Here is a 27,891-nt window from a genome sequence, read left to right as displayed (position 1 = left end):
ATAATTAATTGTAGAGCTAAACTAATTTCAGACTATATTAAGGTCCCCTAAAAAAAGGACAGTGCTCCATAAGCTTTACACTATTTATACCCCCGTAAGTATTGTCTGTTTATCTGTCAACCTAACTAACTATCTTTTAAAAACAAAGACCTTTATGTTTTATGACAGTTGCTCAAACATGCAGAAAAACACTTACTTTGCTAAAGCCACTGAGACAAATGCTGCCAGTTTGCTGCCATGTGTTTTTCATAAGCCCCCACCCTAAGGAAATACAATTCTAAACATATTTTCTAAGTTACCTTTTTGGACATTAAATTACAGCCCTTAACAGAGAGAAGGCAAACTATTATAAACAAGATATATATTACAGCTGACTTTTGCAATCAGTTCAGGGTCCCTTAATATGTTAAGGCTGCTTTGAAGCACTATAGCCACCCACCAACCAAAAACCCAAAATATAATTCAAATGTACATGCTGCATTGTGACCTATATGCTAATTATGGAACCATGAATGTCAGTTGTCAAAAATGCAAAATAAAAACCTTTAAAAAAAACCAAAATATAAGTAATGGTTCATTATGAATATGACCTATAAAAAAACTACACTCTCGGACAAAAACAATATTTTAATGAATTTAACATTTCAATACTTTCAAGGTCCTCAAAATCCTATAAATGAATGAAGGTATGTAATCCTCATCCTTATGAGCTCAACATATGCATTTCAAAAGTTACCCTTACATTCCTGCAACAAACATTCTTAAAGGGATAGTCATGGGAAAAAATGTTTTTTCTAAAATGCATCAGTTAATAGTGCTGCTCCTGCAGTCTTCTGCACTGAAATCCATTTCTCAAAACAGAGCGAACAGATTTTTTTAGATTTAATTTTGAAATGACATGGGGCTAGACATATTGGTAGTTTCCCAGCTGCCCCAAGTCATGTGACTTGTGCTCTGATAAACTTTAGTCACTCTTTGAGTTTGAGTGATATCACCCCCCCCAGGAGCCCATCAGCAGAACAATGGGAAGGTAACCCGATAACAGCTCCCTATCAGATCTCAGAACAGCGTTTAATGGTAAAATCCAGGTCCCACTGGGACACAGTCAGTTACATTGAGTAGGAGAAACAACAGCCTGCCAGAAAGCAGTTCCATAGTGCAGCATTGGCTCTTTCTAAAAGCACATAACCAGGCAAAATGACCTGAGATGGCTGCCTACACACCAATATTACAACTAAAAAAAATACACTTGCTGGTTCAGGAATGAAATTTTATACTGTAGAGTGAATTATTTACAGTGTAAACAGTGTAATTTAGAAATAAAAAGGACACTATAACAATCATGACAGAATCCCTTTAACCTATAGGTCAGTAACTAATAAAGAATTCCCTTAATTAAATGGGTCCTCTACAAGCCTGAAGTAAAAAAAACTAAGAGGAACGCGCCAACAACTTTAGGATTTCCACATCTGTAAACCTTCAAACTTTTATTGCTTTAAACATTTGTGGGTTTCATATATTTTGGACCCTGCAAAGCAAGCAACTATATCACATTTACTGGACCTCAAATATTCTGCCCAGTGACTCCAGGATTCCATGTTTGCCAGCAGTAAGGTTGTGGACTGGGGTACGGACTGTTGTGAATGATGAACAATATCTGCCAAGTGCTCAATAAATGTGTAAATTCTTTATAAATAGCAAATAATAATAAAGTGATGGGCAACAATTCTCCATGTTTTGCTGCTTTGTCTTCCAAGGGCATTATCTAGTTCTAAATACATAGAACAAAGGTGCTTTATCCTTCAAGCCAAGGGATAATTAGAGCTGAAACATAGCAGTAACTATATATTTGTCAGAATCACTGTAACCAAGGAACAATGTGACATAATAAAACAAAACATATTAAAATTCACACAGATAAATAAAAAAGACAAATATTTTTTAAGCTACAGAGAGTAACTGCTAACTTGAAAAAACATTATTTACAGAATAACTTAATTAGAAAACCATGATAGTCCCAAGACTATGCTTGATAGCTTGGTTATTACGTTGTAGATCATTTTTCTTACATTTGAAACCACAAATGCGTGATAAGCACAGATAACACAACAGTCTTGCAAAAAAAAAAAAAAAAGAATATATATACAGTAGTACAAAAATAAATATGTCCAGCCCTTATTAATCATAGGCCTTTCATGATAGGCTTATACATAGTTAACAGCTTGAAGATACCATTTTAAAGCATGTTGCCGTGTTAACCTCTCATTTTACACCAGCTTTCAGAAAATGTTGATTTAATATCCTGAAAACCCCAACATGTAACATGTAACCTGTAATACAATACTGATCAAAGACAAAAAGTCATAATAAAGCAGTAGGAACTCAATCTACCCAGCCAAGTGAATAAGAGCTCAAACTAACAGAGGAATTTCATTCGATGTTAAATAAATAACAGAAACACAGAGTGATGTACTTTGAAAGTAAATCAGTAGAAAAGAAGAACACGGCACATTCATTCATTTTGTAGGATCATAAAAAGAGAATGAATTCACCATGGCTTTGACTTCAATCATGTTTCTATTATTATTTGTATTGCAACAGCTCCAATTTTATTGCACATTTTATAACATCAAACCAACATTTTATAACATCAAACCAATTACAAAGATGCATAGAACAAACAGTAAATTACAGAGGTAATCATCATTTCACAACGCAGAATAATAGCACCGCTAAAAGCACGTGCCATTTTAGACAACACATAATATTAATCATTATCACCATAAAGCAGAAACACAGATATGGCAATTCTATTCATACAAGTAAATAGTGGACTTCTTTCTACAGGATAATAAAAAAAGACAGACGTCTAGAAAATATCCTGTTGGGTCTCGAGTTAAAAAAGCCTACGGCACATTTCACAGCTCACGAAAGCTAAAGATTAGGAAAACTCAGATGGCTGAATTGTAATGATCTTACCGGCCATCAGATACTTCCAGGCAAGTGAAAGCATTTGTTTTCTCTATTTACAATCAATAAATAGCAAGTTCTGCAGTTTAAGTGACGTTATATACTCTTGTTCAACATGAATTTAATAAATAGGGCTTGGGCTGAAGATACTATTTGACTGTTGTTTTATTCATGAAAAGCTATTGCTTTTCTTGAGCTAAACAGGTCAAACAGATGTGACTCCATGTTTAGTCCTTGCGATGTAGATAAATATATTTTCAGTAACTGCAGGGGCATCACCTATCCAGTATAAAGATCCCATACACTTTTATTTTTTGTTTGTTTTGTTAACTGGCAATGTGGGTGCTTGGAGATATCACCTGTAGGTAGCAATGTTGGGAGTCAAAACACCAGAAATATGCCCATGTTCCATAGGCCTAAAATCTAATAATTATATGTTGTTATATAAGTTATATAAGTCTGTTGCTAGCTAAAGAATAGGGCTGGTAGGCATTTCCTACAAGAAAATATGCAATATAGGAGTAAACGTGCCAAAATGCATGGCTATGCATAGCTAGTGAGTATTATTTGCCTATAAAATAACACTAGTGCAAAAACTTTTATTTAGCTTTTAGCTGCTGCATAATTGTCAGCAGTTCTATCAAATTCAGTTTATGTTACATATTATAGGTTATAAAAAAGCTTGTGAAACCATGTAATCTTTACAGGCTTTGTAACATCCAACTGGCGATGGTCAAAGGCATTCGATTAGCTCTTCCTTATATGAAATCTGAAAATATTTACCCCTGAAATAAGAAATATTGTTTTTGCCAATTCTACAGCCACACAGGGCTGATTCGTGGCCTGCCGATAAACGCGGACATCAGCCAGTGACAGTAGCTGGAGCCAGTGCGTTGGTCCGACTGCTATATACCCATCACAGTTACCGGCTTCTTCAAAAGGTAGAGTAATGCAAGAGTAAATGCAATTTTTCGAAGCTGGAATCCATTAACAGTAGTTCCATTTCTGCATCATTTGAAATCCTGGCAGGGAAGGAGGGACTAAATACTGATGTTACAAATTGTAACAACTTCTCCACAGCTTACAGACATCATGCATGAGCTACATAACCCACAATGCATTGCACTATGATGTTCTGTTCCTTTTTGAGATCACGTTTGCAGGGAATTGTGGGGTTTGTAGGATGCAGGCTGAGGACAGCTGACTGTTGATACAAAGTAACAGTAGTCAGCCAGCTCAGCAAAGTAGTTACACAGATCAGTAGAAGGAGACTTCAAAAGAGGCTGGCACAAGCACTGCTCCATGTACAGTCAGAGGGTAAAGCCCACGCTTATCCACAGGCCGAGAATTAGCCCTGCGTGGCCGTAGAATTTGCAAATACAATATTTCTTATTTCAGAGGTAAATAATTTATAAATATTTTGTATTACAGCAAAGTAGTCAGACAGATCAGCAGAAGAGCAGGGGGCGAAACTTAGAGAACTGTTCCAAATGATTAAAAATCATGACCAGTCTGCATATTTTTCAATTGATGTATATTGCAAAGTTGCTTAAAATTAAGTTTACTTTTCAAAAAGTTTGTTTGTGTGGAGTTCCCCATTAAGTTTCATCCAGTCTGTAGTGTTAATTATCTTTTATTTATAGTGCTGACATATTCCATGCATCAATCTCTCTCTATATTAATATACACCTCTCTATCATTATGTTTAATGAACAATATGGCAAAAAATAAATAAAAACTATTGTTTGTGTTGCCACCAATGCAATTTTAAGAATGCGCTCATTACTTGATTGCGAACAATCGCTATTCCCATTATAAATAAAGAACACGAGACACATCTTTTAACATTTTGATTTACTTGCTTTTTGTCTAGTACATAATTGTTTTTTCTCAGGGTCCATTCAATTTGCAAGCTGTTAAGATTATAGCCATTGCTATATAAAGGTGGACATTGATGTATTGCATCAGGCATATAGCGTAGGTCCCTTGTGTGTTGAATGCCATCTGTGCAAGTGAAAGGGGGGTCTATTTTTATGTACAGAATGATTTCAATTATTAGAACATTTTATTGTTTTCAGTTGGCAACAGTGATAAAATTATATATTTGCAAAGAGAGCTTTGTAAAAGCTGACAACCCATATAAGTAGCTTAAAGGTCAGCTTTTGCATCAGTCTTAGTTCAGCTAAAAGATCATGCAGCATGGATGCACCTCTTTTGTTTGGTATAGTATAGTGCTGTAATTGGTTTTCTTTATATGCACCATATAAATGTTTTCTGCGTGGAACTGCTACATATTGTTTATGGGACCTTTTATCCAGAATGCTCGGGACTTGGGATTTTACAGATAACAAATCTTTCTGTAATTCGGATCATACCTTAAGTCTACTAGAAAATCATCTAAACATTAAATAAACCCAATAGGCTGGTTTTGCTTCCAATAAGAATTAACTATATCATAGTTTGGATCAAGTACAAGCTACTGTTATATTATTACAGAGAAAAAAAAGTTATTCATTTTTAAAAATCTAGCTTATTTGGATAAAACTGAGTTTCTTTATTTACTATTTACTTTACCCAGATTTGTTTTTTAGTTTTCTTAATAGCTGTATGTTTCTTGCTACAAAACACTCATTGACACTAGGGGGTAGATTTATCAAGGGTCGAATTTCGAAGTTCAAAAAACATTCGAAATTCGACCATCGAATAGGCTAGTCCGACATTCAAAGTCGAATTCGAAGGATTTTTATGATCGTACGATCGTACTACAATCATACTTCGAATCGAACGATTTAATCGTACGATCGTACAATTTCACTTCGACTTCTAAAAACTAAGCCAAATGTTGGCTATATGTTCTAGGAGGTCCCCATAGGCTAACATAGCAATTCGGCAGGTTTAAGGTGGCAAAGTTTTTTAAAGAGACAGTACTTCGATTATCGAATGGTTGAATATTCGAAGCATATTCACTTTGAATCGAAGTCGAATTTGGCCTACTCCATAGTCGAAGTACCCAAAAATTACTTTGGAATTCAAAGTTTTTCAATTCGAATATTCACTTCGAATTCACAGCCACTCCTGGGCTGGGGATAAATTGCCCTTCTACTTTCTAATATCAGATATTGCATGTTCAATGCTAAAAAGGTATAACCCTTTATAAGTTGCAAGCAAATGCGGCCAGCAATTCTTCTCATGGAGATATGTAACTTAATCATCCAAATGAAATGCTCCAAATTAAGTGTACACGCAATCACTATATAACACAAACTGTTTCTATTTGGTAGTAGATCAAACAATTTTCCAGAGAAATGAGTTCTGCATCTCTGCTCATCCATCTGTTACAATATGTTGCAGGCATTTCACCGCAATGAACAAAACATTTTGTTTGCAGTTATTAACGCACATCCAAATATGATAAAAGCTAAAACATGAAAAAAAATCATCTTTTGTTGGCAATTTATCATTATGCTAAATCTGTTGTAGCACCCGCAGGCTGGCATTAATACTTTAAAACATTTAAACTAACAATGCATGTGACGAACTATAACATTTTGAGCGTTTCATGATAATTCATTGTATATTATACTGGTTGCACAGAGCAAAGCCATGTCTTAGGTCGAGGTTCCCACAGAGCCCCTAGTAAACGAGTAGTGTACCAAACTACTGCTGTGGAAAAAGTGGAATGAAACATTAATGGTGATGTTGCTCATTGCAACCAATCAGATGTTTGCTTTTGTTTTCTAACAGATGAAATGTAATTGCTGATTGGCTGATGTGGGCAACATCACCAGTAATGCTTCAACTTTATACACAGCATGATAAATAGGCTCTATGCTGTAGCCCAGGGTGGAAGAATATATGGTCGAGAGGTTGACTGCAATAAAATGTACCATCAAGCATTAAAGGCTACAGATTTTTCCTTTTTTACTACACTGTGTGTCAAAGTCCAGCAACTGAGCAGTACCAATAAAGCTTCGGAGGCAAAGCTGTCTGTAGATCCCTTTCACACTACCAAATTGGATATATTTAAAGTCAGAATTAAAGCGTTTTTCACCCAAAAGATAATTTTTAGCAAATTAGTATAGTAAATTCTTTCAATCTTTCTCTGGCTGTTCAGTGCAGGAGATCAAAGAGAAAGTTGGGACATTTCAGTAACAATCCGGTACTGTGGGTTGAGCTGTCAAAGTCGGACTGTTCTTGCGAAAAACTCTACAATTGGAAGGTATGATACATAAACATGGGTCATGAAGGAATCTTCCTTACTGTCAAAGCAAGTTATGCCAACCTCTAACCAGTCAGAGATGTTGATCAACACATTCCACATAAAACGGTTACCACTGATGAGGTAAAATTAGAGTTGGTTAATAACCCCTACCTGCTTTAAAGCCTTTTTGGTGTGCTGTTGGAAGGAAGATGCTAGCTTGCTCTGCACTGTGGAATTATTAATGCTTGAGTCTCGGTTGGAAGAGGCTTCTTCAGATACCTGCTTTTGGCAAACTGCAAGAGAAAACATTAAAACAGAAGGTTAGAATAAAATAACTGCACACAGCTGTTCCGATACGGTGCCGGAGTAGTTAAAATGCATGCTCCTATCCATACCATTGCAGCTAAAGTAAGCCAAGCTGGATCTGCATGCTTCCATAATGTTTCCACCAGACATACAGTGCTCTTTAGGTGCCACAGGCTGACTGCAGCATACATTTTCTAGTTTTTTTTATCCCAGATAATGTAGGCATTTGGGGTTTTTTTTTCTCTTAAAAGAGCCATCTCCAGGATATCATGTCCTGCTGATGGCTCTGCTCCATTATTTAAAAAAAAAAAAAAAACTCTCAAAACTCGTGACAGAATTACATTAAACATAGTTACATAGTTAATTCGGGTTGTAAAAAAGACAACGTTCATCAAATTCAACTCCTCCAAATGAAAACCCAGCATCCATACACACCCCTCCATAACTTCACATAAATTAAATATGGCCATATCTATACTAACTATAGAGTTTAGTATCACAATAGCCTTTGATAGTATGTTTGTCCAAGAAATCGTCCAAGCCATTTTTAAAAGCATTAACAGAATCAGCCATCACAACATCACCCCGGCAGTGCATTCCACAACCTTACTGTCCTGACTGTGAAGAACCACCTACTTTGCTTCAAATGAAAGTTCTTTTCTTCTAGTCTAAAGGGGTGGCCTCTGGTACAGTGATTCTCTTTATGGGTAAAAAGGTTCCCTGCTATTTGTCTATAATGTCCTCTAATGTACTTGTAAAGTGTAATCATGTCCCTGTGCAAGCGCCTTTTTTCCAGAGAAAACAACCCCAACCTTCACAGTCTACCCTCATAATTTTGCATCCCTCTAACCAGTTTAAGTCTTTGCACTCTCTCCAGCTCAGAATTGAGGTCTCTGCTCACCTTCTCATAAAAATAAGAAGAATGGGGGACCTGATGTCCATTCCCATGTCCTGGCTACACAATTAAATGGTTACAAGAACAGGGGGAATGTGGGGAGAGCAGTGACATCTAGGAAGTGCTGAATGGAAAGTGAAAGTATTCGTCTGCTCCGCCTCTATGCCCATGGCATAGAGGAGGGGCAGACAATATTTGATTGACAGCTGAGATTTTTAAATGAGCTTACAACAGCTATGAATGCTTTAATAAAAAATAGAAATTGGATTTCATGTTTAATTTGAAAAGGACTTTTATTACACAGATTTTTGTGTCTGGGTGACAGGTCCACTTTAATTTTTTTACTATTTAGATTTTTTTTACTTTTTTTCTAGTGATACAGGTATGGGACCAAAATTATTTATGTGTGCATATATAATAGTTTTGTGCACACAGCAATTAGTTGCAAATGCTTGTATCAAACCTGTATGCAAACATAGCTCTGAGGGTCTGTGAGAAACAGCCACAATCACAAATGCTACATATTTTAAGTCATCCATTGATTGTCCTTTTAGTTGTAGACAGAAGAAATGCAAGGATTGAGATATAACATGATTCAGGCCAATCATCAAATTATCCAATCTGCAGCCAATTTATTTATGCAGTTGAAAATGTTCTGAACATGATTATGAACATAATGATGCTCTGTGCAGTGTCAGGGGTAGAATAAGCCTTGTTTATGATATTATATAATCCATATTTCTTAAAGAAGAAGGAAAGGCTACAATTAAGTCAGCTTCATCAGAAAAGTCTATATTAATACAACAGTAAATGCTGCTTTGAGTCCTCTGTCAAAAGAAACACAGCTTTTCTTTCCTTCTATTGTGTACACATGGGCTTCTGTATCAGACTTCCTGTTTTCAGCATAAACCTCCACGGCTAGGGCTTGAGCATGCTCAGTTTGCTCCTCTCCCCCTCCCTGCTGTAATCTGAACCCAGAGCTATGAGTGAGCAGGGAGAGACTCAGGCAGGAAGTGTCACAACAAACTAATATGGCAGCTGCTATCCTAAACAAACAGAGAGAGCTTCTAGAGCTGTTTACTCAGGTATGGTAAAGCATTCTGCAGAATAAATATAGTGTTATTGCTTGTACGATTGTGGCTAATCTATTGCTAATCTATAAACTGCTTTGGTAGCTTTCCTTCTCCTTTAAGTCTTTTTTTATGTTTGCAGAGGTAGAAACAGCAAGCAGAGTGCATTTATAAAAAAATATATATATAAATGCATAATACACCCGTTCTTTCTAGGCTTAGCTGACTTTGCTTAGTTAATGAAAGATGAGCTGCACAGAAAGGTGATGGCCAACATGAGTTTGTCACCGTCTGTGGATACAGTGTTTAAAGAGGAGAAGCCTAAGGGCTTGTCCTTTCTACATATAAAAGACACAGCTGGCTGTCTCGCCTCGCTGCCCTTCACATCTAGTGACGTTAGTTGCGTCATCTCTCATTATCAAGTATCTCTTGATTCCTTCCAATGTGATTTGCTTTATACAGGGTGTTCTGGGATGTGCTCCATGCCCACTGAATCTTCTCACTATACAATATTTATGCATAAATCCTTTCAGTAAGGCTTCCATGTTAAGTGATTCTCTGAGACACTTTTCCAGTTACAACTGGACTGTATTTACTGGTATGTTTTACAGGACCAATCAAAAAGGGAGCCAATTAGCATGAATAAATAATAATCATATAATAATATAGAGTAAGGGAGAAGGAACTCTCATTCATAATAGTGGAAAATTAAAGGACAAAAAGACAATTTGTTTGGCTAACCCAAGACACTTAGTAGGTGCTATAAAAGCACATTGGCCTGGGTGACCTTGTATGGTACTGCCACAATGCCATATATTTGATGAATTTCCCAATGGCTCCAGGACTACAGCATGCAGAGTTTTATTTGAAGTCTTCCATTGTATTATACTGCACACGCACCAGTCACAGAATACCAAATAGTATACACAGGAATCATTAAGCAAGGAACTATTGAGAAATTCATCAAGGATGATGGTACTTGTCTCCCATAGAAGGTAACCATGGCCAGCAAGTTTTTTAACAAAGAGCACTGGTCCAGGTTCCAATGGTAGAGAATACATTCACAGTGAATAGGAATTTCCATGTCCTTTAATTAACATGGATTACAATTATTGTTGTATGATTGCAGTTGGTCTGTCCAAAACCAACATTAAGGGGGTTATTTATCAAAGGTCGAATTTTAGAGTTCTGTAAGCTTTTTAAAACCTCGAATGAACTCACAACTAGAATGGTTTCTTATTCAAGAAAAAACTCGAATGGAGAAAAAACTCGAAGCAGCGAGTTAGGTGTTAAAGTGGACCTGTCACCCAGACACAAAAATCTGTATAATAAAAGTCCTTTTCAAATTAAACATGAAATCCAATTTTTTATTAAAGCATTCATAGCTGTTCTAAGCTCATTTAAACATCTCAGCTGTCAATCAAATATTGTCTGCCCCTCCTCTATGCCATGGGCATAGAGACGGGGCAGACAATTACTTTCACTTTCCATTCAGCACTTTCTAGATGTCACTGCTCCACACATTCACCCGTTCTCTTCACCATTTAATTGTGTAGCCAGGGCATGGGGATGGACATCAGGCCCCCCATTTTGGTGCACAAACAAGATTCTGAGATGATGCAAGGCTTTCCTTAAAAACAGTGTCCACAAAATGGCTCCTGCCTGCTTGCTATAATTTTGAATTCCCAAATGGAAGGAAACAAGATTCAAATCATTTATACAGTGTAATTAAAGTTCATTTTGCTTGACTATTGTGATAAAATAGGATTTAGAATAATTTTTTTGGGTGACGGGTCCCTTTTAACAACCCAAAAACTCAAATCAATTGAGTTTTCGGCAAAAAAAAAAACTTGAGGGGGGTTTAAACGAAACCCACTGAAAAAAAACGAACATCATGAAGGCTACAGTTCAGTGTAAAAATAAAAACTGGGAAAAGATAGGCTGTGCAAAATAATAAAAAAAAATTTCTAATATAGTTAGTTAGCCAAAAATGTAATGTATAAAGGCTGGAGTGACTGGACGGCTAACAGAACAGAACATAACTTCCTGCTTTTCAGCTGTCTAATTCTGAGTTAGAGAGTGACTTTAAAGGGGACCTGTCACTGTAAAAAACAATTCAAAATCCTGTTTTGATGATGGTAGTCAAGCAAAATAAAGTTCACTTACCCTATATACATGTTTCAATATTCTTTCTTTTAGTCTTGTAAACCACAATCACATCAAGCAGGCAGCAGCCATTTTGTGGACACTCAAACTCTTGCCAAATAAAGCCAAAATCTTGTTTATGCACCAAAATGGAGAACCTAATGCCCATGCCCATGTTGGGGATGGAGGGAAAATGTAACAGTGCAGTGACATCTAGGAATTGCAGAATAGTAAGTGAAAGTAAGTGCCTGCCCTGCCTTATCCAGTCACTGCATCCTTTATAGGTTACATGTTTGACCAACTACATTAGAAACATTTTTTAAAATTGCACAGCCTATTTACCTAGTTTTTATTTTTATACTGAACAATTCTTCAAATGGTTCAAGGAACTTCTGCCACTGACTTCTACATGACCTCGACGGGTTTTAGATGGTGTATTTTCGGATTCAAGTTATTTCCAGGGTTAGGGTATAACAAATCTCGAACAATTTGACGCCCATAGACTTTAATGCACGTTGGCGACATTTTGCCGGCGGCGAATTTTTGGCGAAAAGAAAAGGGTCAATTTTTTTTAACGAGTAATTTTACATTTCTTTTTTTTTTACATAACTTTTTTGAATGATCATGGGCCACAGACACTGCATTCCCATTAAAATACTTGTTTCCAGGACAGGCCTGCAGCGCTGGGGTCCTAAACCTGATCCCAGCCAGGGCACTGTCTGCAAGGAGTTTGTATCTTCTCCACATGTCTGTGTATTTCATCTGGGTACTCTCACACCCCAAAAACAAACAGGCAGGTTAACTGGCTAGTAATTGTCTCTACTGAGTGCAATAAGTACCTTAAAATGTAAGGTCGGCTGGGGCAGGGACTGATGTGAATGATCTCTGTGGAAATGCATCAATGCTATATAAATACCAAAAAAAAAATAATAATATATAAAATATGTAATACAGTATCTAGCGTTATATGTATCTAATTGCTGTGAAAGTAGATAATAAATGTAGATTCTCCGGTAGACGACAGGATGCCCACTCCGACCTTATTTCATTTACCAGAATTCCATTCCAATGGTTTCATTACTTGTTTATTTTACAGCCCAATAATTTGTGAAATTCCACCACTCTCCATTCATTTCTATGGGATTTTGAAAGGAGTATTTATCAAAGGTTGAACTTTCATCAATCGATAAATACTCTTTTAAAAATCCCATAGAAATGAATGGAGAGTGGTGGAATTTCACTCTAGAAGATTGTGGCGATATCTAACTTCACTCTTTGATAAATATACCCCTTGTGTCTTTGCACTGACAGGCACAGTATTGGCACTGGCTTTTATATAATTAGAGCTCTAAACTAATCTATTATGGCCAGTCCTTCACTTACATACATGTAAAGTGATATTGAAATATATAAGATGATGCATGCTATTGTTTTTAATAATAGTACATAAAGCTACAGAAGAACCAGCAGTCTGTGTGTTAGTTCAGCCATTTTAGAGTGCTGGGCCTGTAAGTATCACTGCAGTGAGTGGGTTGATGAATACTTTGAGTTGTTTTAAAAAATACAATGGGACAGAGTTGTGAAGAGATTTGAACCTTAAGATCAGTAGTTCAGTAGGTGAGATGTATAAGCCTGGCATTTGCATTAATAATGGATTGTAGTAATGGTGACCGAGAATGTCTCTGGAGCGGTATATCAATCAACTGCAGTAAATTAGAATTAGTCAGTACAGTACAACATTTCTCGGTGCAATAAATTTATACCAGTATGCATATTTTATGTATAGACACATTTTAATACAGGTAAACAAAAACTCTGTTACCTGCTATTTTGCTCCTAACAGAAGATAATAAAAAAGTTACACTGAACTGTATTACCACCACACAACTGCAATTATTTTAATTCACTGAACATGCAAATAAATCTTTGTAAAACACAGGCCACACATCGTTGTTAGAGCTATGTCCATATGGCATGGCATTTTCTCCAGAACAAGTCTGGTGCAAATGCTGAAAAACCTACCTTCATTTTCTTCTCCATTGCTGCTAGCCTCTGCCATTTCTGAACTCTCTAACTCCGACTCACACCCTATTTCCAATGTTCCATCTGTGGGACTTGCAGATTCTTCTTTCTGACAGAGAAAGCAAAAATATTAGCAAAATCTGTGTTAAGCAGTAAATAGAATCATTACTAGTACTAACTGTCTATATTCAGTTCAGTCTGCAACTGTGTGAAGCTTTTTACACATCATTTGCCCCCCCCCCCAGGCACCCTACTGCAATCCTCAATACTGGCCATAATAAAAGGAAGAGTAGAGCAGCACAGTTAGCAGTGGCTATATTGGGAACCATGATGTTTTGTCCCTAGCTTTCTGCTGGCCAAAAGCATAAAACAGATCTGGTCCTGACTTCAATTGCAGATTTTCCTGGTAGGTGACTTCTGCATGAGAGGTGGGGAAAGGACATGTAGTAGCGTAATATGGCAATCACCATCCCCACTTGGCTATTCTGCCTTTAATGAAACACAAATGGGGAAGAATTGGGACATGTATTAATGAAATAGAAATCCTTATCCAGAATCGCTATCCAGAAAGTAGGGATGCACCGTATCGACTATTTTGGATTCGGCCGAACCCCCAAATCCTTCGCAAAAGATTTGCCCGAATACTAAACCAAAGCCGAATCCTAATTTGCATATGCAAATTAGGGGTGGGAAGGGGAAAGCATTTTTTACTTCCTTGTTTTGTGAAAAAGTCACGCGATATCCCTCCCCACCCCTAATTTGTATTTGCAAATTAGGATTTGAATTCGGTTTGGCCGGGCAGAAGGATTCGGCTGAATCCGAATCCTGCTGAAAAAGGCAGAATCCTGGCCAAATCCCGAACCATATCCTGGATTCGGTGCATCCCTACCAGAAAGCTCTGAATTACAGGAAGACCATCTCCCATAGACTCAATTGTAACCAGTTTCCTTTTTTTCCTTTGTACATATAAAACAGTACTTTGTATTTGATTGTAACTAAAGTGTCTAATCCATATTAGTGACAAAACAGTAATATTTAAAACATTTTGTAGCATGCTTAAGACCCGAGTGATCCAAATTACATTAAATACAATCCTTATTCAGAAAACCCCAGGTCCTATCCATACAAATGTAAACAGTATTATTTACATCATTCATACTGCTATACATATTTAGAACCGGGGTAGGGAAGACAAATTGCATGTTTGGCATACTGTATTTTTTTTAAAAAAATTTGATCTGTAATTAAAATGTATGCTACATCTATACTGAACAAGGAAGTATAAAAAAAAAAAAAATATCATTTTAGACAACTCTGCATCATGCAAAAAAAAAGAACTAGTATCACAAAACATGAATAATATTTTTATGTCCAAATATTCAGAAATCTAATTAAAAAAATAAATCTGTACAAATACATCTGCCCAATAAAGAATGTGCTGTCATTTGTATATATGAGCCAGTAAACCACTTCTCTCTTAGATACTTTTTCTTTTGCCTCAGAACTCACAAACCAAACTATACATGATGCGGTCATTAGTTGACTAATAAAAATGCAACTTACTTTAAGAGCATAAAGTCCTGCCTTTCCAGGGATTTTGAAGAAGGTTCCATCTCCCACACGAGTATTAGTATGAAGCATTGCATTGAGACAAGCCAACGGAGAGGTACCACTACAATGCAAGATGATTACAAAATAAAGCACATGAAATGACTGTAAACCATGTGAGAGCTTGAGTACGACTTATAATGCCGTAGCCTTCTTGCCCTTTTTTCCCTTTTTTTGTTCATGCTTTTCTTTACACAAATTCTTCTGAGTCTGAAAGCATCTACATTACAATAAAGAGAAGCTTTGGCAAACCTAATCAAATGCATCTGCTCCATAGGCTTCAGGGGGAAAGTCTGGGCATTATAATTATGCTTTCTCATACAAAAACAAAACCAAACACAAAAAAACCCCAGAAATCTCTGCTTCAGAAATGAAAATCTGAATCCAAATATTTAAGTAAAATCATTCAATAAACAGCACAGGAAAGCTGCGGTTATAAAATGCGGCAGACAATGTGACGGATGCACATGAATGATCAGAAGGAAAAAGCGAAGTTCAAGGGCAGCTGTATCCAGTGGGATAAAGGGCACAAAAGAATAGCAAGAAAAGGCCCCGGAAGAAGAGATTTAAGTTACAAGTGGTTGTGTTTCAGGCTTGGGGGGAGGAGGAATTCTCTTTGAGGTCCAGAATTAAGTTACTGTCACAAGCAGAAAGTTTAAAGTTGGAGGCAAAAACCTGGCCAACTAAGAGTCAACTATTTTATATCCAAGGTAACAAGAGGTTAAAGGAAAGCAATATCCTCTCTATATTGAAATACTAAGGAACTGCTGTTGCAATGAAATGTAAACTGCCGTTACTCTGCTTAATTCTTTGCATGTGACATGCCTAATGAGGAAACCAAGTAAAGAATTACCACCACAAATTGTAGATTTATTGGAAAGTGAGCAGCCCAGACATTGCAACAATCTGGGCTGACTGATATTGTTTGCAAGGTAGAGATGCCTCCTTATGATTAAGCAAATACTTTCACTAGTATGGCTGCAATACAATAAAACATCTGGGAGGAAAATAAATCTGCAACTTGAATCTTGGTTATATAAAACCATTTACTCCTCTATTTAACAATAGAATTGCTTTATGTAACGTTACTGTAATCAATATGCTAATGGTTTCCGATAATAAAGCAATTTATAATAGATTTTGTCATGGATTATAAAAAGATGTTACAAATAAATATGCTAATGTTTCACAGAAAAAAAATGCTTTGCTCTGAAGCAGAATCTGCCGATGGATTTTAACCTATGGCCATGAGGAAAGCAGCACAATTTCACCTATTTACATGTTCTTTGGTATTTTATAATCAAAGATTCTTACATATGTAGACTACTCATATAAATCATTATAAATGTTTAATTTATTATTTTTAATGTATATTTTAAAGAGGTGGTTCACCTTTAAAGGAACAGTTCAATGTAAAAATATAAACTGGTTAAATAGATAGGCTGTACAAAATAAAGAATGTTTCTAATAAAGTTAGTTAGGCAAAAATGTAATGTATAAAACCTGGAGTGACATAACAGAACACTACTTCCTGCTTTGCAGCTCTCTAACTCTGATTTAGTCAGTAAATATAAGGGGGCCACATGGGACATACCTGTTCAGTGAGTTTGCTTTTGAATCTGAGCTGAATGCTGAGGATCAATTGCAAACACTTATGACCCATGTGCCCCCCCTCAAGTCTCTGATAGGTTACTAAATAGTAACCAATCTGGAAAACCAAGACAGCTGAAAAGCAGGAAGTGTTCTGATCTGTTATGTTAGACATCCAGTCACTCCAGCCTTTATACATTACGGTTTTGGCTAAATAACTACATTGAAAACATGTTTATTTTGCACAGCCTATCTATTTACCCAGTTTTTTATTTGGTACTTTATAGAATATTCAAATTCAAAGCAGCTTTTCAATTGGCCTTCATTTTTTCTTTTTATTGTTTTCAATTGTCGCCTTCCTCTGACAGTTTCCAGGTTTCAAAGTGGGGTCACTGACCTCATTTTAAAAACAAATGCTCTGTAAAGCTGCAAATGTATTGTTATTGCAAATTTTATTACTAATCTTTCTACTCACGCCTTCTCCTATTCATATTCCAGTCTCTTATTCAAACCAATGCATGGTTGCTAGGATAATTTGGACTATAGCAACCAGATTGCTGAAATTGCAAACAGGAGAGCTGCCGGATAAAAGGCTAAATAACTCAAAAACCACAAATAATAAAACATGAAAAACAAATATCACTCATCAGACTAAAAGTCAACTCAAGGTGAACCCCCCCCTTTAATAATGCACATAATTACATGAATAAAACAATGAGTTCATTAAAAGTGGTACAATCCAAATTTCCTGTTCCACTTCCGTCTCCTTTCCCCATTTCTGTGTCCTCTTTTGCACCTGCCAATTCTTTCCCCAATCTCTTGCCCTGCTCTTCTTCTCACCTTATTTACTTGCCTTGCCTTCCTTCTCTCTGCACCAATTTTTTTTATGCAGGGCAAGGCACAACTTTTGTGCCCCTTGGAGCTCTTGCACTTCTGTACAGGGTCTAATTAAATTACCCCCTATTTCCTGCAATGATAAAACTAGGCATTAACAAGTTTGGTTCGGTAACTGTAGTGTTTGTGACTTGTCTTTGGACTTTTATTCTAAATGCCAAAGGGACGTCAACACACAATGCTCTGTATACAGCACCAGGAGTGCAGTTATCCAATTCATTAATAAAAGCTAAAACAAAAAGAATTTTGTGGAAAAAACGAGGAGAGGGAAAAAAATATTCATTAAAACACTGTGATTTGAAATATTGTACACATGCTGCTTTTAAATTTAAATAAAATAAATTCCTGAGATACAGTACTGTGAACTTCTGGGCCAGATACCTGCAAAACTGAAGCACTAAACAAAGCCAGGCAATAAAACGATTGTCGTTAACTGGTACATTGCACAATTGTCTAATTTTAAACAAATATTACTTGTCACTAGGCATTTTAATGTTATGTACGACAAGCTTGTTAGACAATAGCTTAATAGTTATTTGTAAGCTGTTATACAATTGCCATCCAAGCCTGCCTGCCAAGATACTACTACTAGTGTTACTTGGCAGTATAGTATAGTTTAAATTCACCATGCAAACCAAGTAGAATTGTAATTATGTAATTATGATGACACATACATAAAATGTTTTGATAAAATATTTTATACAGTAAATGCATCCAGTATCCTGGGAGGGGAGGCAGGTAGGGTTGCCGTCCCGTCCATTTTGACCCGACAGCACAGTTTTCAGAAGGGCTGCCTGGTTCTAGACTGCCTACCGGGGCAGGATTCCTCTAGATTGACAGGGTGAGCAGCCAATTGCCATGTCATCGAGCCTCCCCCCCCCCCACAATGCCATTGGCCTCCCTTGATGTCATCAACCCGTCCTGCGATGTCACAGCCATGCCACCTGTGACATCAGCTTCTGCCCCCCATCCGGAAAGGAAAAGGTGGTAACCCTAGAGGCGGATGTGATCCTGGCAGACTTCAAACAAAAATTTTGTAGAGCAGGCACTCAAATAAAGGCAATCTTCCACCAGGCAGTAGATATAGGTAAAATGATTTATTATGTCACATGTATAGCCGTGCGCGTTTCGTGTTACACACACTTAGTCATAGGCTCTTTGCATTTACAAAAAACAATTTTCCACCTCAATACAAAATAATAAAGTGGAAGACCCTTTTTTGTATATAAACACTTTATATATTGTGATTTCATTCACAAAACCTCTAAAACTCAACCTAAAAAAAAATATATATATTTAAACACAAATTAAACTCAATAGGATTGTTTTGCCTGAAATAAGGATTAATTATTGCTTAGTTGGGATCAAGTACAAGGTACCATGTTATTACTACGAAGAAAAATGTGAATCATTTATAAAAAGCAATTATGAGTTTGAACTTAATTCAGAGCTTTCTGGATAATGGGATTCCAGAAACTGGACCCCATAACCATATGATATATCATAAAGTCTCATTTTTATGAATCAAGTGAAAATGTAATTGTATTAAGCCTTTTGTCAGCCAGATTTGACCTTGCCATAGATTAAATAGAAACCTTGAAATGTAGAATCTGTGATTTAACTCACCGTTAAATCTGTTTCGGCCTGGCCTCTGCCAGTGCTTTTTGACGTTGTGTACCTCCCTGGGGTTTACGTATGCTACTGTGGTGACATTGTCGCTCTGGATGCGCACAGGCTGTTCTTAGCTCAAGAATGTTGATAGGTAGTCTAGATTCGCAGGAGACCAACAACCTGGGGCGGACTGGTTTTTCCATATTGCCCCCCCCTGCCCTGGATGCTGGCGTCCGTGGCTATCAATCTCCACTCCGGTGTTGCCCGTGACTGGCCGACAACTAAGTTGATTGTGTTCAACCACCAAATGAGTGCCTCCCTTGTTGCTGGTGTCAAACAAAGAGGTTGATTCAGTGATTCCCTTTCCATGTGGACAAGATACTGGCTTGAAGGGGACGAAGATGGATCTGTGCGAATGGGACTGCCTCAATGGCAGATACCATTGTTCCCAGTACCTGCCTTGCTCTGTGCTGGACTGGACAGCAGAAACTGAACTTGGTCCCTGATTCTGGTCTGCTTGTCCCAAGGAAGGCTTACAGTCTGTGTGAGCATGTTGAATTCCAGACCTAGAAATGTCACTTGATTGTTTGGGATCAGGTTGGATTTCGACCAGTTGATGGTCCACCCAAAGTTCTGGAGGAGTAAAACTGCCTTGTGAAGATCCTCCCTGGCTTTCTCCTCTGATCCGGCCTTCAGAAGGAGGTCATCCAGGTAAGGAGTCACAGATATTCCTTGCAATCTCAAGGTCGCCAATGTTACCGCCATTAGTTTGGTAAATACCCTGGGAGCCGATGAGAGCACGAACGGGAGTGCCACAAAATGTTAATGCTTGTTCGTGAAGGTAAAGTGCAGGTAACGATGGTGAGGCGGCCATATTGGAACATGGAGATGTTCCAATAGCATCCTTGATGTCTAGGGACATCATTAACTGACCCAGCTCCATCCCACGTATCACTGACTGCAAGGTCTCCATCTTGAATCGGACTGGTCGAATGTATTTGTCTGACAGAGCCATCCTTCTTTGGGACAGTAAACAGGTTTGAGTAAAAACCAGACAATCTCTCTGGCCGTGGTACTGATGTAATCACTCCAGATTTCTTCTTCTTTTCTATGCATTCCAGAAAGAGTTTTTCTTTTGTGGGATTGGAAGGCACCCTGGACATAATAAACCTCCTTGGTGGTTTGTGGCCAAGTACAGGTGGTATCCTCCCGAAAATATTTCTTTGACCCAGGCATCTGAAGAGTGTTGGATCCATTTTTCCCGAAATAGTTGCAATTTTCCTCTGATTCGTTCCAACAATTCCGGAGGGAGTGCCCCGTCAGGCAGACGCGGGCTTGTCCGCTGATGATTTGTTGTGGGGCCTATTGCTTTTCCACGGGGGACGGGTCTTGTCATAAGTCTTGGAGCGAAAGTGAGATATTTGTGGAGGGCTGCTCTGCCGCGTAAATCAGCCACTCTGGCCACGAAAACATTTCCCTCGTCCGTTGGCTGAAGAGGCTCTACTTCTGGCCTGTGGGAGAAAAGTGCTTTTAGCTCCTGTTGCTTGGGAAAATTTTCTCCAGTTCCTCTCCAAATAACGGTTGACCCTTGAATGGGAGAGGTTAAGGATTTATTAGAGCCAAGATCCGCTGACCAATTTTGCGGCCCGCTATAGACAGTACAGAAGTTTGTGAGGTAAGCTGTGAGGTGTCTAAGGTGGTGGCGCAGAAATAGCTTGATGCCTCTGCTATTGCTTGTGTTGACAATAGATCCGCCCGAGGGACACCCTCCTGGATGTCCCTAATGAGTGATTGGGACCATGCTTGAATGGCTCTAGAGACTGCCTGGCACCCTGGGCAAATGCCCCTAACTTTCTACTTACCCCTCCTTGCAGGTCCTGCCCAGCGGAGTTCACAACAGCCATCTTGTCTCCTTCAGTCTTCTTCCTGCAGTGATCGGCATTTTCTGGCGCATGCGCAGTTGGAGGAACCTTCTGTTGAGGAGCTACTACGCATGCACCGAAAGTCACGATCTTTCCGATTTGTTTATCGAAAATTTCGTGGTAGACTTAGATAGTCTCAACACCGGGGCATCCCAGAGGGTTTATCCATTTATCAATCAGCTCATAAGGGAAGGGATAAGACTTGGAGAATTTCTTAGACACTTGAAACTTCTGTTCTGGAAAACAGATTGTAGCTTTATGCTGCCTCTTGAAGAGAATTTGCGCTTCCCCTTGCATCTTTGGTTTCTGTGAAACATTAAAGGAGAAGGAATCACTGTTGAAAAAAAACTGTACCCCCCAACCCCACGTAGACGTCCTCCCTCCTCCCCCCAGGCTAACTGCCCCCCCCCCGGGGAAATGCCCCATACTTTATACTTACCCTTCGTCACAGATTTTGGCAGCGGACATCACAGCATCCATCTTCCGGGTCCTCGGTAAGCTGACTGGGAGATTGGTTATCTCAGTCAATTTCGGCACATGAGCAGTTAGTAAGGTTAGTTAGTGAGACGTAGGTAAAAACTTTATTGCGTTCTCCCTGTATCAGGTTCATCAAACAGAGTTAGGAGCTGCCAAAACTTCATTGTCTTCACAAATTAGGATAAATCACCTTGGAGACCCATAGCCATCAAACAAGTGATTTTTTTATTTAGTTGCACTACATGTTTCTGATCTAACTGATCCTTCCTCGGGTGCAGTTGGCGAAAACTGCAGATGCGCCAACATACCGATCTCCCAGTCAGCTTACCGAGGACCCGGAAGATGGATGCCATGAAGTTCGCTGCCAGAATTTGTGACATGGGATAAGTATAAAATATGGGGCATTTCCAAGGGGGGGGGGCAGTTAGCATGGGGGGAGGGGGATCTCCGTGGGGTGGGGGTATAGGGTTTTTTCTACAGGGTTTCCTTCTCCTTTAAGGAACTCAATAACCCCTTTAATGCTGTCCACATTGTGAAGGCTGTCCTTGTCCCTTCCCTTACTCTGTTCTTCTTCCTAATCTGCGGATGAGCGTCAGATGAGGGAATTTCACCTTCTGAGTGAGACGAGACTTGTTCAGAAGCTGACTCCTCAGAATAAGTGTGTGCGACAGGGTCACCTTTTTCATCTTCTAGGCGTTTACGCTTACGACTTGACATGTGATGAAACTTACCAAATGCCTTTCCTAAGTTATCTGCGATAGCCGGTAGACCCTGTAGAGAGGTCAGTGATTGTGAGAGCTGAAGTGCCCAGAGAGGAGGAGTGGCTCTGCTAATGGCCCCGGAGTGAGGTCTTGAGAGGTGGCTTGCGTTGTGTTCTCAGCCTGAGTTTCTGGGTGGTCCCCAGAGACATGCACTGCCCCCTGTCCCATGGTGCAGGATCTGCACAGTGGCTCTCCCTGGGTCCTCTGGAATTTGTGCTGGCACTAGGTGCACGCCAAATATTTCACCTGTGCTGTGGGGGCCTTTCCCACTAGCCTACCTTCTGCCATCCTGCGTGTGGAGTAATGTGGGGTAAGCCAGAGCCTGTATGCCGCCTTCAGACGGGTAGAATTTTAGCAACCAGATGCTGTGTTGGTGACCACAGGAGAATGCCTAAATGGCCTCTGGAATGCACTTGCGTTCGACCCGGCACACACAGAAAACTCGTCCAGAGGAAAACTCGCCAGATAGAGGCAATGGGGCAGTGGAATGCATAGTGTGTTCCCTTCTCTCTCTGGACCTGACGGCAATTCAACTCTCACTATGGCCTCCTCCCATACAGTCACCCGTGAAAGTGAGTATTGTTTGCTCCTTCAGCACGGGCGCCTGGGAGTCGAAGGTCTCGGTGGGGATTTCAGCCGCATGAGGAGAGTTAAAGCAGCGGTTGTGGGGGGGGGGGGGGGAATAGGTGGCTGCAGTGATATAAGTGGTACTGAGAGCACAATATAATAATAATAATGCCACTTACCCCCCACGCACCAGCTAGACCTTCTGCACTAGCCACTAGTACAGGTAGGCGTCTGGTCTGGGTGGTCGGTATAGCCCCTAGGCTAGAAAGTGACCCTGGTGGATTTGCCTCGTTGGGGGCTAACCACAATAAAAAACAGGTAGTCCTGCTTTTTGGTGTCACCCCTTGTATCAGCCACTGGCTAAACGCAGAAAACGGTCTCATAGACTGGTGTCCATCCTCCCGGTAGCAGGACACTTGAAAAACTGAATGTACAGTGTGTGGGGTTAAGCCTGAACCGGCACAACCCCTTTAATTACTTCAAGAGTCCTGCCTCCTGGAGGGTGGAGCTTAACCCCATCATTCCCTGTGTCCCTCTGAGACGACCGAGAAAATGCCATTGGATGGCATAAATGGGTACATGATGTAAAGCTACTAAAGCAAAGTAATAATGATAACAGAATTTATCCTTTAGGTTTTTTCTGCATATTGCTGAATATTATTTTATATAATGTTTAAATCTTTGAGGACTTGGGGATTAAAAATTATGGGGCCCAGACATTCTCTTTTCTTACTGTTTGACCTCAATGATTTGTGGGACATGGGGTTCTTAAGCCGATCAAGACAGCAATATTTTTCTGGAAGACCCAATGGAACAGAGTAGAAACAAGAAGATTCAAAGGCCGGGCACTACCCAACATACAGTAGGTCAAGAATCCTGGCCATGGCTGCTAGCCAAAGTTTTAATACTGTGGGAAAATAATAAATGTTGCATGATAACAGTGCTCCAGTGTTACTGCCATCACCATTGTACTACTGACCAACTTGGACACCCTCCTGTAATCCCAACCATTTTGTCTTCTACTTTAGCGAGAGGAAATGAAGGGAACTAGAAGACAAAGATAAAATGTGAATGAAAGCAGTAAATAAAAAGAAGGGAGAAAACAGACTGAAAAGTGAGCAGAAAATAGAGAATAAAAGCACATGATCAGGAAAAGACAGATACAGAGTGGACAGAAATAAAAAATAAAAGAAGAAAATTCAACTTGAGCCTGGCCTTAGGTTATTTTGGTGGACATGCCATTTCAACAGCCGCCACGATTTTCCTCCTTTTCAATATCATTTCCAGATATCCCACACACACTAGTTTCCTTGTATGCTCCAGTAAGGGCTATTTTTCATGCATATGTAATAGCCGACACCCAGTGTTATAATATAAACCCAAGTGTCATGTCCCAACTAAAAAAAGCTGAGTGGTAAAATGTTTTTAAGTTTAAAGTTGCTTCAGATTTATCATCATTAATATATATATTAGCCACCAATCACTAACTACCGTTGAACATCATCACTACATAACCCCCTAGTGATGATGTCCAACGGTAGTTAGTGATTGGTGGTTAGTGTGTGACACTTGCCACGGCCTTTGGGGCTATATGTATTTAATCAGTACTTTTGTATGGATATGTAATCTTGATAAAGGCTCTGGACACGAGCCGAAACGTTGATTACTGCAACATGTCAAAATAAACAATTTTTATTGAAGAAACCCCGGGAGTGTGCTACCACATTTTCTTGTATCTATTACTTCCCAGGAGCAGCACCCGGGTATGTGCAAGAGTGATTGCCGATAGGAGTGCGGATCACAGAGACTGTTTTTATTTATATAGATAGAGAGATATATATATATATATATATATATATATATATATATATATATATATATATATATATATATATATATATATATATATATATATATATATATATATATATAATTTCTCGGGTCAGTACAATATTTCTTGGCATGTTTCGGGCATCACAGGCCCTTTATCAAAAGTGTGGTAAAGGGCGTGCTGCCTGAAACATGTTGTGTGGATTGCAATAAACTTGCACATTAGCAGTAATTCTGCATTTTGCCCTTTTGTCCTCCACATTGATGGTACTTATTGCCCTACCTGTACATTTGCACAAAATAAACACACATAAATAAGTAAAAAAAAGTCAGGGTGCTTGAAAAAAATATAAAACAAAAAAAAAAAAGGTTCACTTTTTCAGGATTTTTGAAAAGGTAATGTAAGAAAGTCAAGAGAGATCTGAGAGCACAGCAAAGATATATCTATATAGATGCCACCTTAGTAACTGTATCATTATTACATTCCTTGTAGTGATTTGACTAAAATCAATTCTGTTGTATTTGTTCCCATCTTTGCTGCTGTTTAATGTCCTGCTGCCATGTTAAACACTGCCAGCTGTTCAAGCAGAATAGCACTAAATAGATACTAAATTAGGGAACAAGACTGGATGTGCTGCTAAAGACATAACATGTTTTAGAAAAAGAGTTTGAGAGTAGATCAAAGAGAAAAAGGACGAGGAGGGAAAAATGAAACAGATGGCTAAAGAATAGCAAAGAAGAGAATAAGTGCCATAGAGCTTCACCAAAGCAACATTATTTTGAGTAAATAGTCAAATGAAAATGTATTTTTAGAAAAGTGGTGAATGAGCAATTAGAACTTCAGAAACTGTTGAAGTCAAATATACCATGACACATTTTCTAATGAGACAATGAAAACAATATAAAACTAGTGTTTCCGATTACTGGAAATCATTTTCACAGGTATTAAAGGGGTTGTTCACCTTTGAGTTGACTTTTAATACGATGTAGAGAGTGACATTCTGAGAGAATTTGTAATTGGTTTTCATTTTTTATTATTTGTAGTTTTTGAGCTATTTAGATTTTTATTCAGCAGCTCTCCCATTTTCTGTTTCAGCAATTCGGTTGCTTAGGTCCAAATTACCTTAACAACCATGCACTGATTTTAATAACAGACTGGAATATGAATAGGAGAGGCCTGAATGGAAAAATGAGTAATAAAAAGTAATAAAAAGTAGCAATAACAATTAATTTGTATCCTATGGAGACCCCAATTTGAAAGCTGAAAAGAGTCAGAAGAAAAAGGCAAATTGAAAAAACTGTAAAAAAAAAAAAAAAAAGTTGCTTAGAATTATCTATTCTATAAAATACTAAGTTTCCCTTTCAGGAACAATTATAAAAAAAAAAAAATAAAAAAAAAATATGCACAATAAAAAAAGTGATATACATACACATGGGATAATGAACTCCTTCCTTTTACTTTTTATTTTCTAAACCCTTTCAGCACATTTTATTTTCTAAACCAAATATAAAGGGATACCGTTCATATGTAAACATGACATATTGGTATTTGCCCAATCAAATAAACAGCAGGAGCAGAATATTAGCAGAACAGTACAGTAGATGAGCTCATCCGAAACAGCAAGGTTAAACATATGTGTACACAACATCGCTCCAACATCGCTCCAGGGTGTGGATGGTGTTGGTTCAAATTAATAAACATAAGAGCAGAAAAAGTTTACTGATAATTTAAATTGAAAAATGTATGTTTTATTTGCAGCTATGAATTTTATCACTAGGTCTGTTTTCTTAATTACATGTTTTCACGGTACAAATAATGACAATCCTGTTGACAATGTAAAATCAATTTATATAATCATTATCTTAGATAATTACAGCAATGGAAATAACTTACTTTCTGGAAAGGTAAAACGTCCACAATCCAAGCCAAATGGGGGAGGGGGGGGGAAGAAAAGAGTGCACCATTAGTTCATATAAAATGGTTACATATTAAATAAAAAAAACATTTATTATATTATATAAAAGGAAGGAACTCTGCCAGCTAGTCAGGAATCCAATCATAGGGGAACTATGGTACAGGTATGGGACCTGTTATACAGAATGCTCGGGACCTGGGTTTTCCAGAACAATGGATTTTACGTAATTTGGATCTTCATACCTTAAGTATAGAAAATCTTGTATACATTAAATAAACCAATAAGCTGGTTTTGCTTCCAATAAAGATTAATTATATCTTAGTTAGGATCAAGTACAAGGTAAAGTTTTATTATTACAGAGAAAAAGAATATTTTTAAAAATGTGGATTATTTAGATAAAATGGAGTGTATGGGAGATGGCCATTCGGATATTTCTGGATAGCATACTCCATTACAATTTGAGCAGAAGATAATAAGCCGGTACATACGGCCACTAAACCATAAAAATCCTATAAGTGTGAAGTTCATAATAAAATGTGAATAAAAGCACTCTCAAACACACATGTCTAACCTGTAATATTATATAGCTAATATAGGTGGCGCTAAAGCACAAATAAATTCAAATACCCAAAGAAATCCTAAAGTACAAATTAACATAAATTCCATGTTTGATTATATATGAGCCACTCTCTATTATCTCACAAGGTCTGCAACCTTTGTTATATGTGTGGTTTGATGTTGACCTGATTCGCTTACTATGATCGATATGGAAAAATATGGTTTTCTAATCTATCATGTTTGGAGTATCTGGGCCAATATAAGAGAATGTCACCCATTATTCTGGCTCTTGCTGCAGCAGTTGTCAGAGGTAATTGGACTTTTAAAGCTACTCCCTTTGTTGTAATTACACGCAGTGAAAAAAACACAGGTACGAATACACAAGAATACTCTTTGTAACCTCGAATAGTCGCCATGTATAAAAGAATAAAACCACAAAGTCGCAGAGGAAGACTCAAGTACAAGCTGGCGAGGTTGTATAGAAGCCAATGGGAATGTTCTCTGACAAATGTATTTATTTTCCCAGTTTATTAAAACATTCAAGTTTT

General features: G+C 38.1%; 1 protein-coding gene across 3 annotated transcripts in view; it reads right to left on the bottom strand.

The window, feature by feature from the left end:
• asxl3.L (ASXL transcriptional regulator 3 L homeolog) overlaps positions 1–27,891 on the bottom strand; it is an 81,150-nt gene that overhangs the window by 33,328 nt on the left and 19,931 nt on the right. Inside the window, exons 2-6 of one of the 3 annotated variants that reach the window (XM_018267973.2) lie at positions 26,764–26,766; positions 17,648–17,774; positions 15,173–15,281; positions 13,610–13,718; positions 7,343–7,464 (exon numbers count right to left, since the gene is read on the bottom strand). In XM_018267973.2, the coding sequence (XP_018123462.1) occupies positions 7,343–7,464; positions 13,610–13,718; positions 15,173–15,250 (309 nt within the window). In that variant the 5' untranslated portion in view covers positions 15,251–15,281; positions 17,648–17,774; positions 26,764–26,766. The remainder of the gene's footprint in view (positions 1–7,342; positions 7,465–13,609; positions 13,719–15,172; positions 15,282–17,647; positions 17,775–26,763; positions 26,767–27,891) is intronic. The other 2 variants (XM_018267970.2, XM_018267972.2) reach the window with 2 other exon arrangements.

This window comes from Xenopus laevis, chromosome 6L (assembly GCF_017654675.1).
Source record: "Xenopus laevis strain J_2021 chromosome 6L, Xenopus_laevis_v10.1, whole genome shotgun sequence".
NCBI lineage: Eukaryota > Metazoa > Chordata > Amphibia > Anura > Pipidae > Xenopus > Xenopus laevis.
Note: the sequence above shows the minus strand (reverse complement) of the source record. Positions and strands in the feature narration are given on the sequence as shown.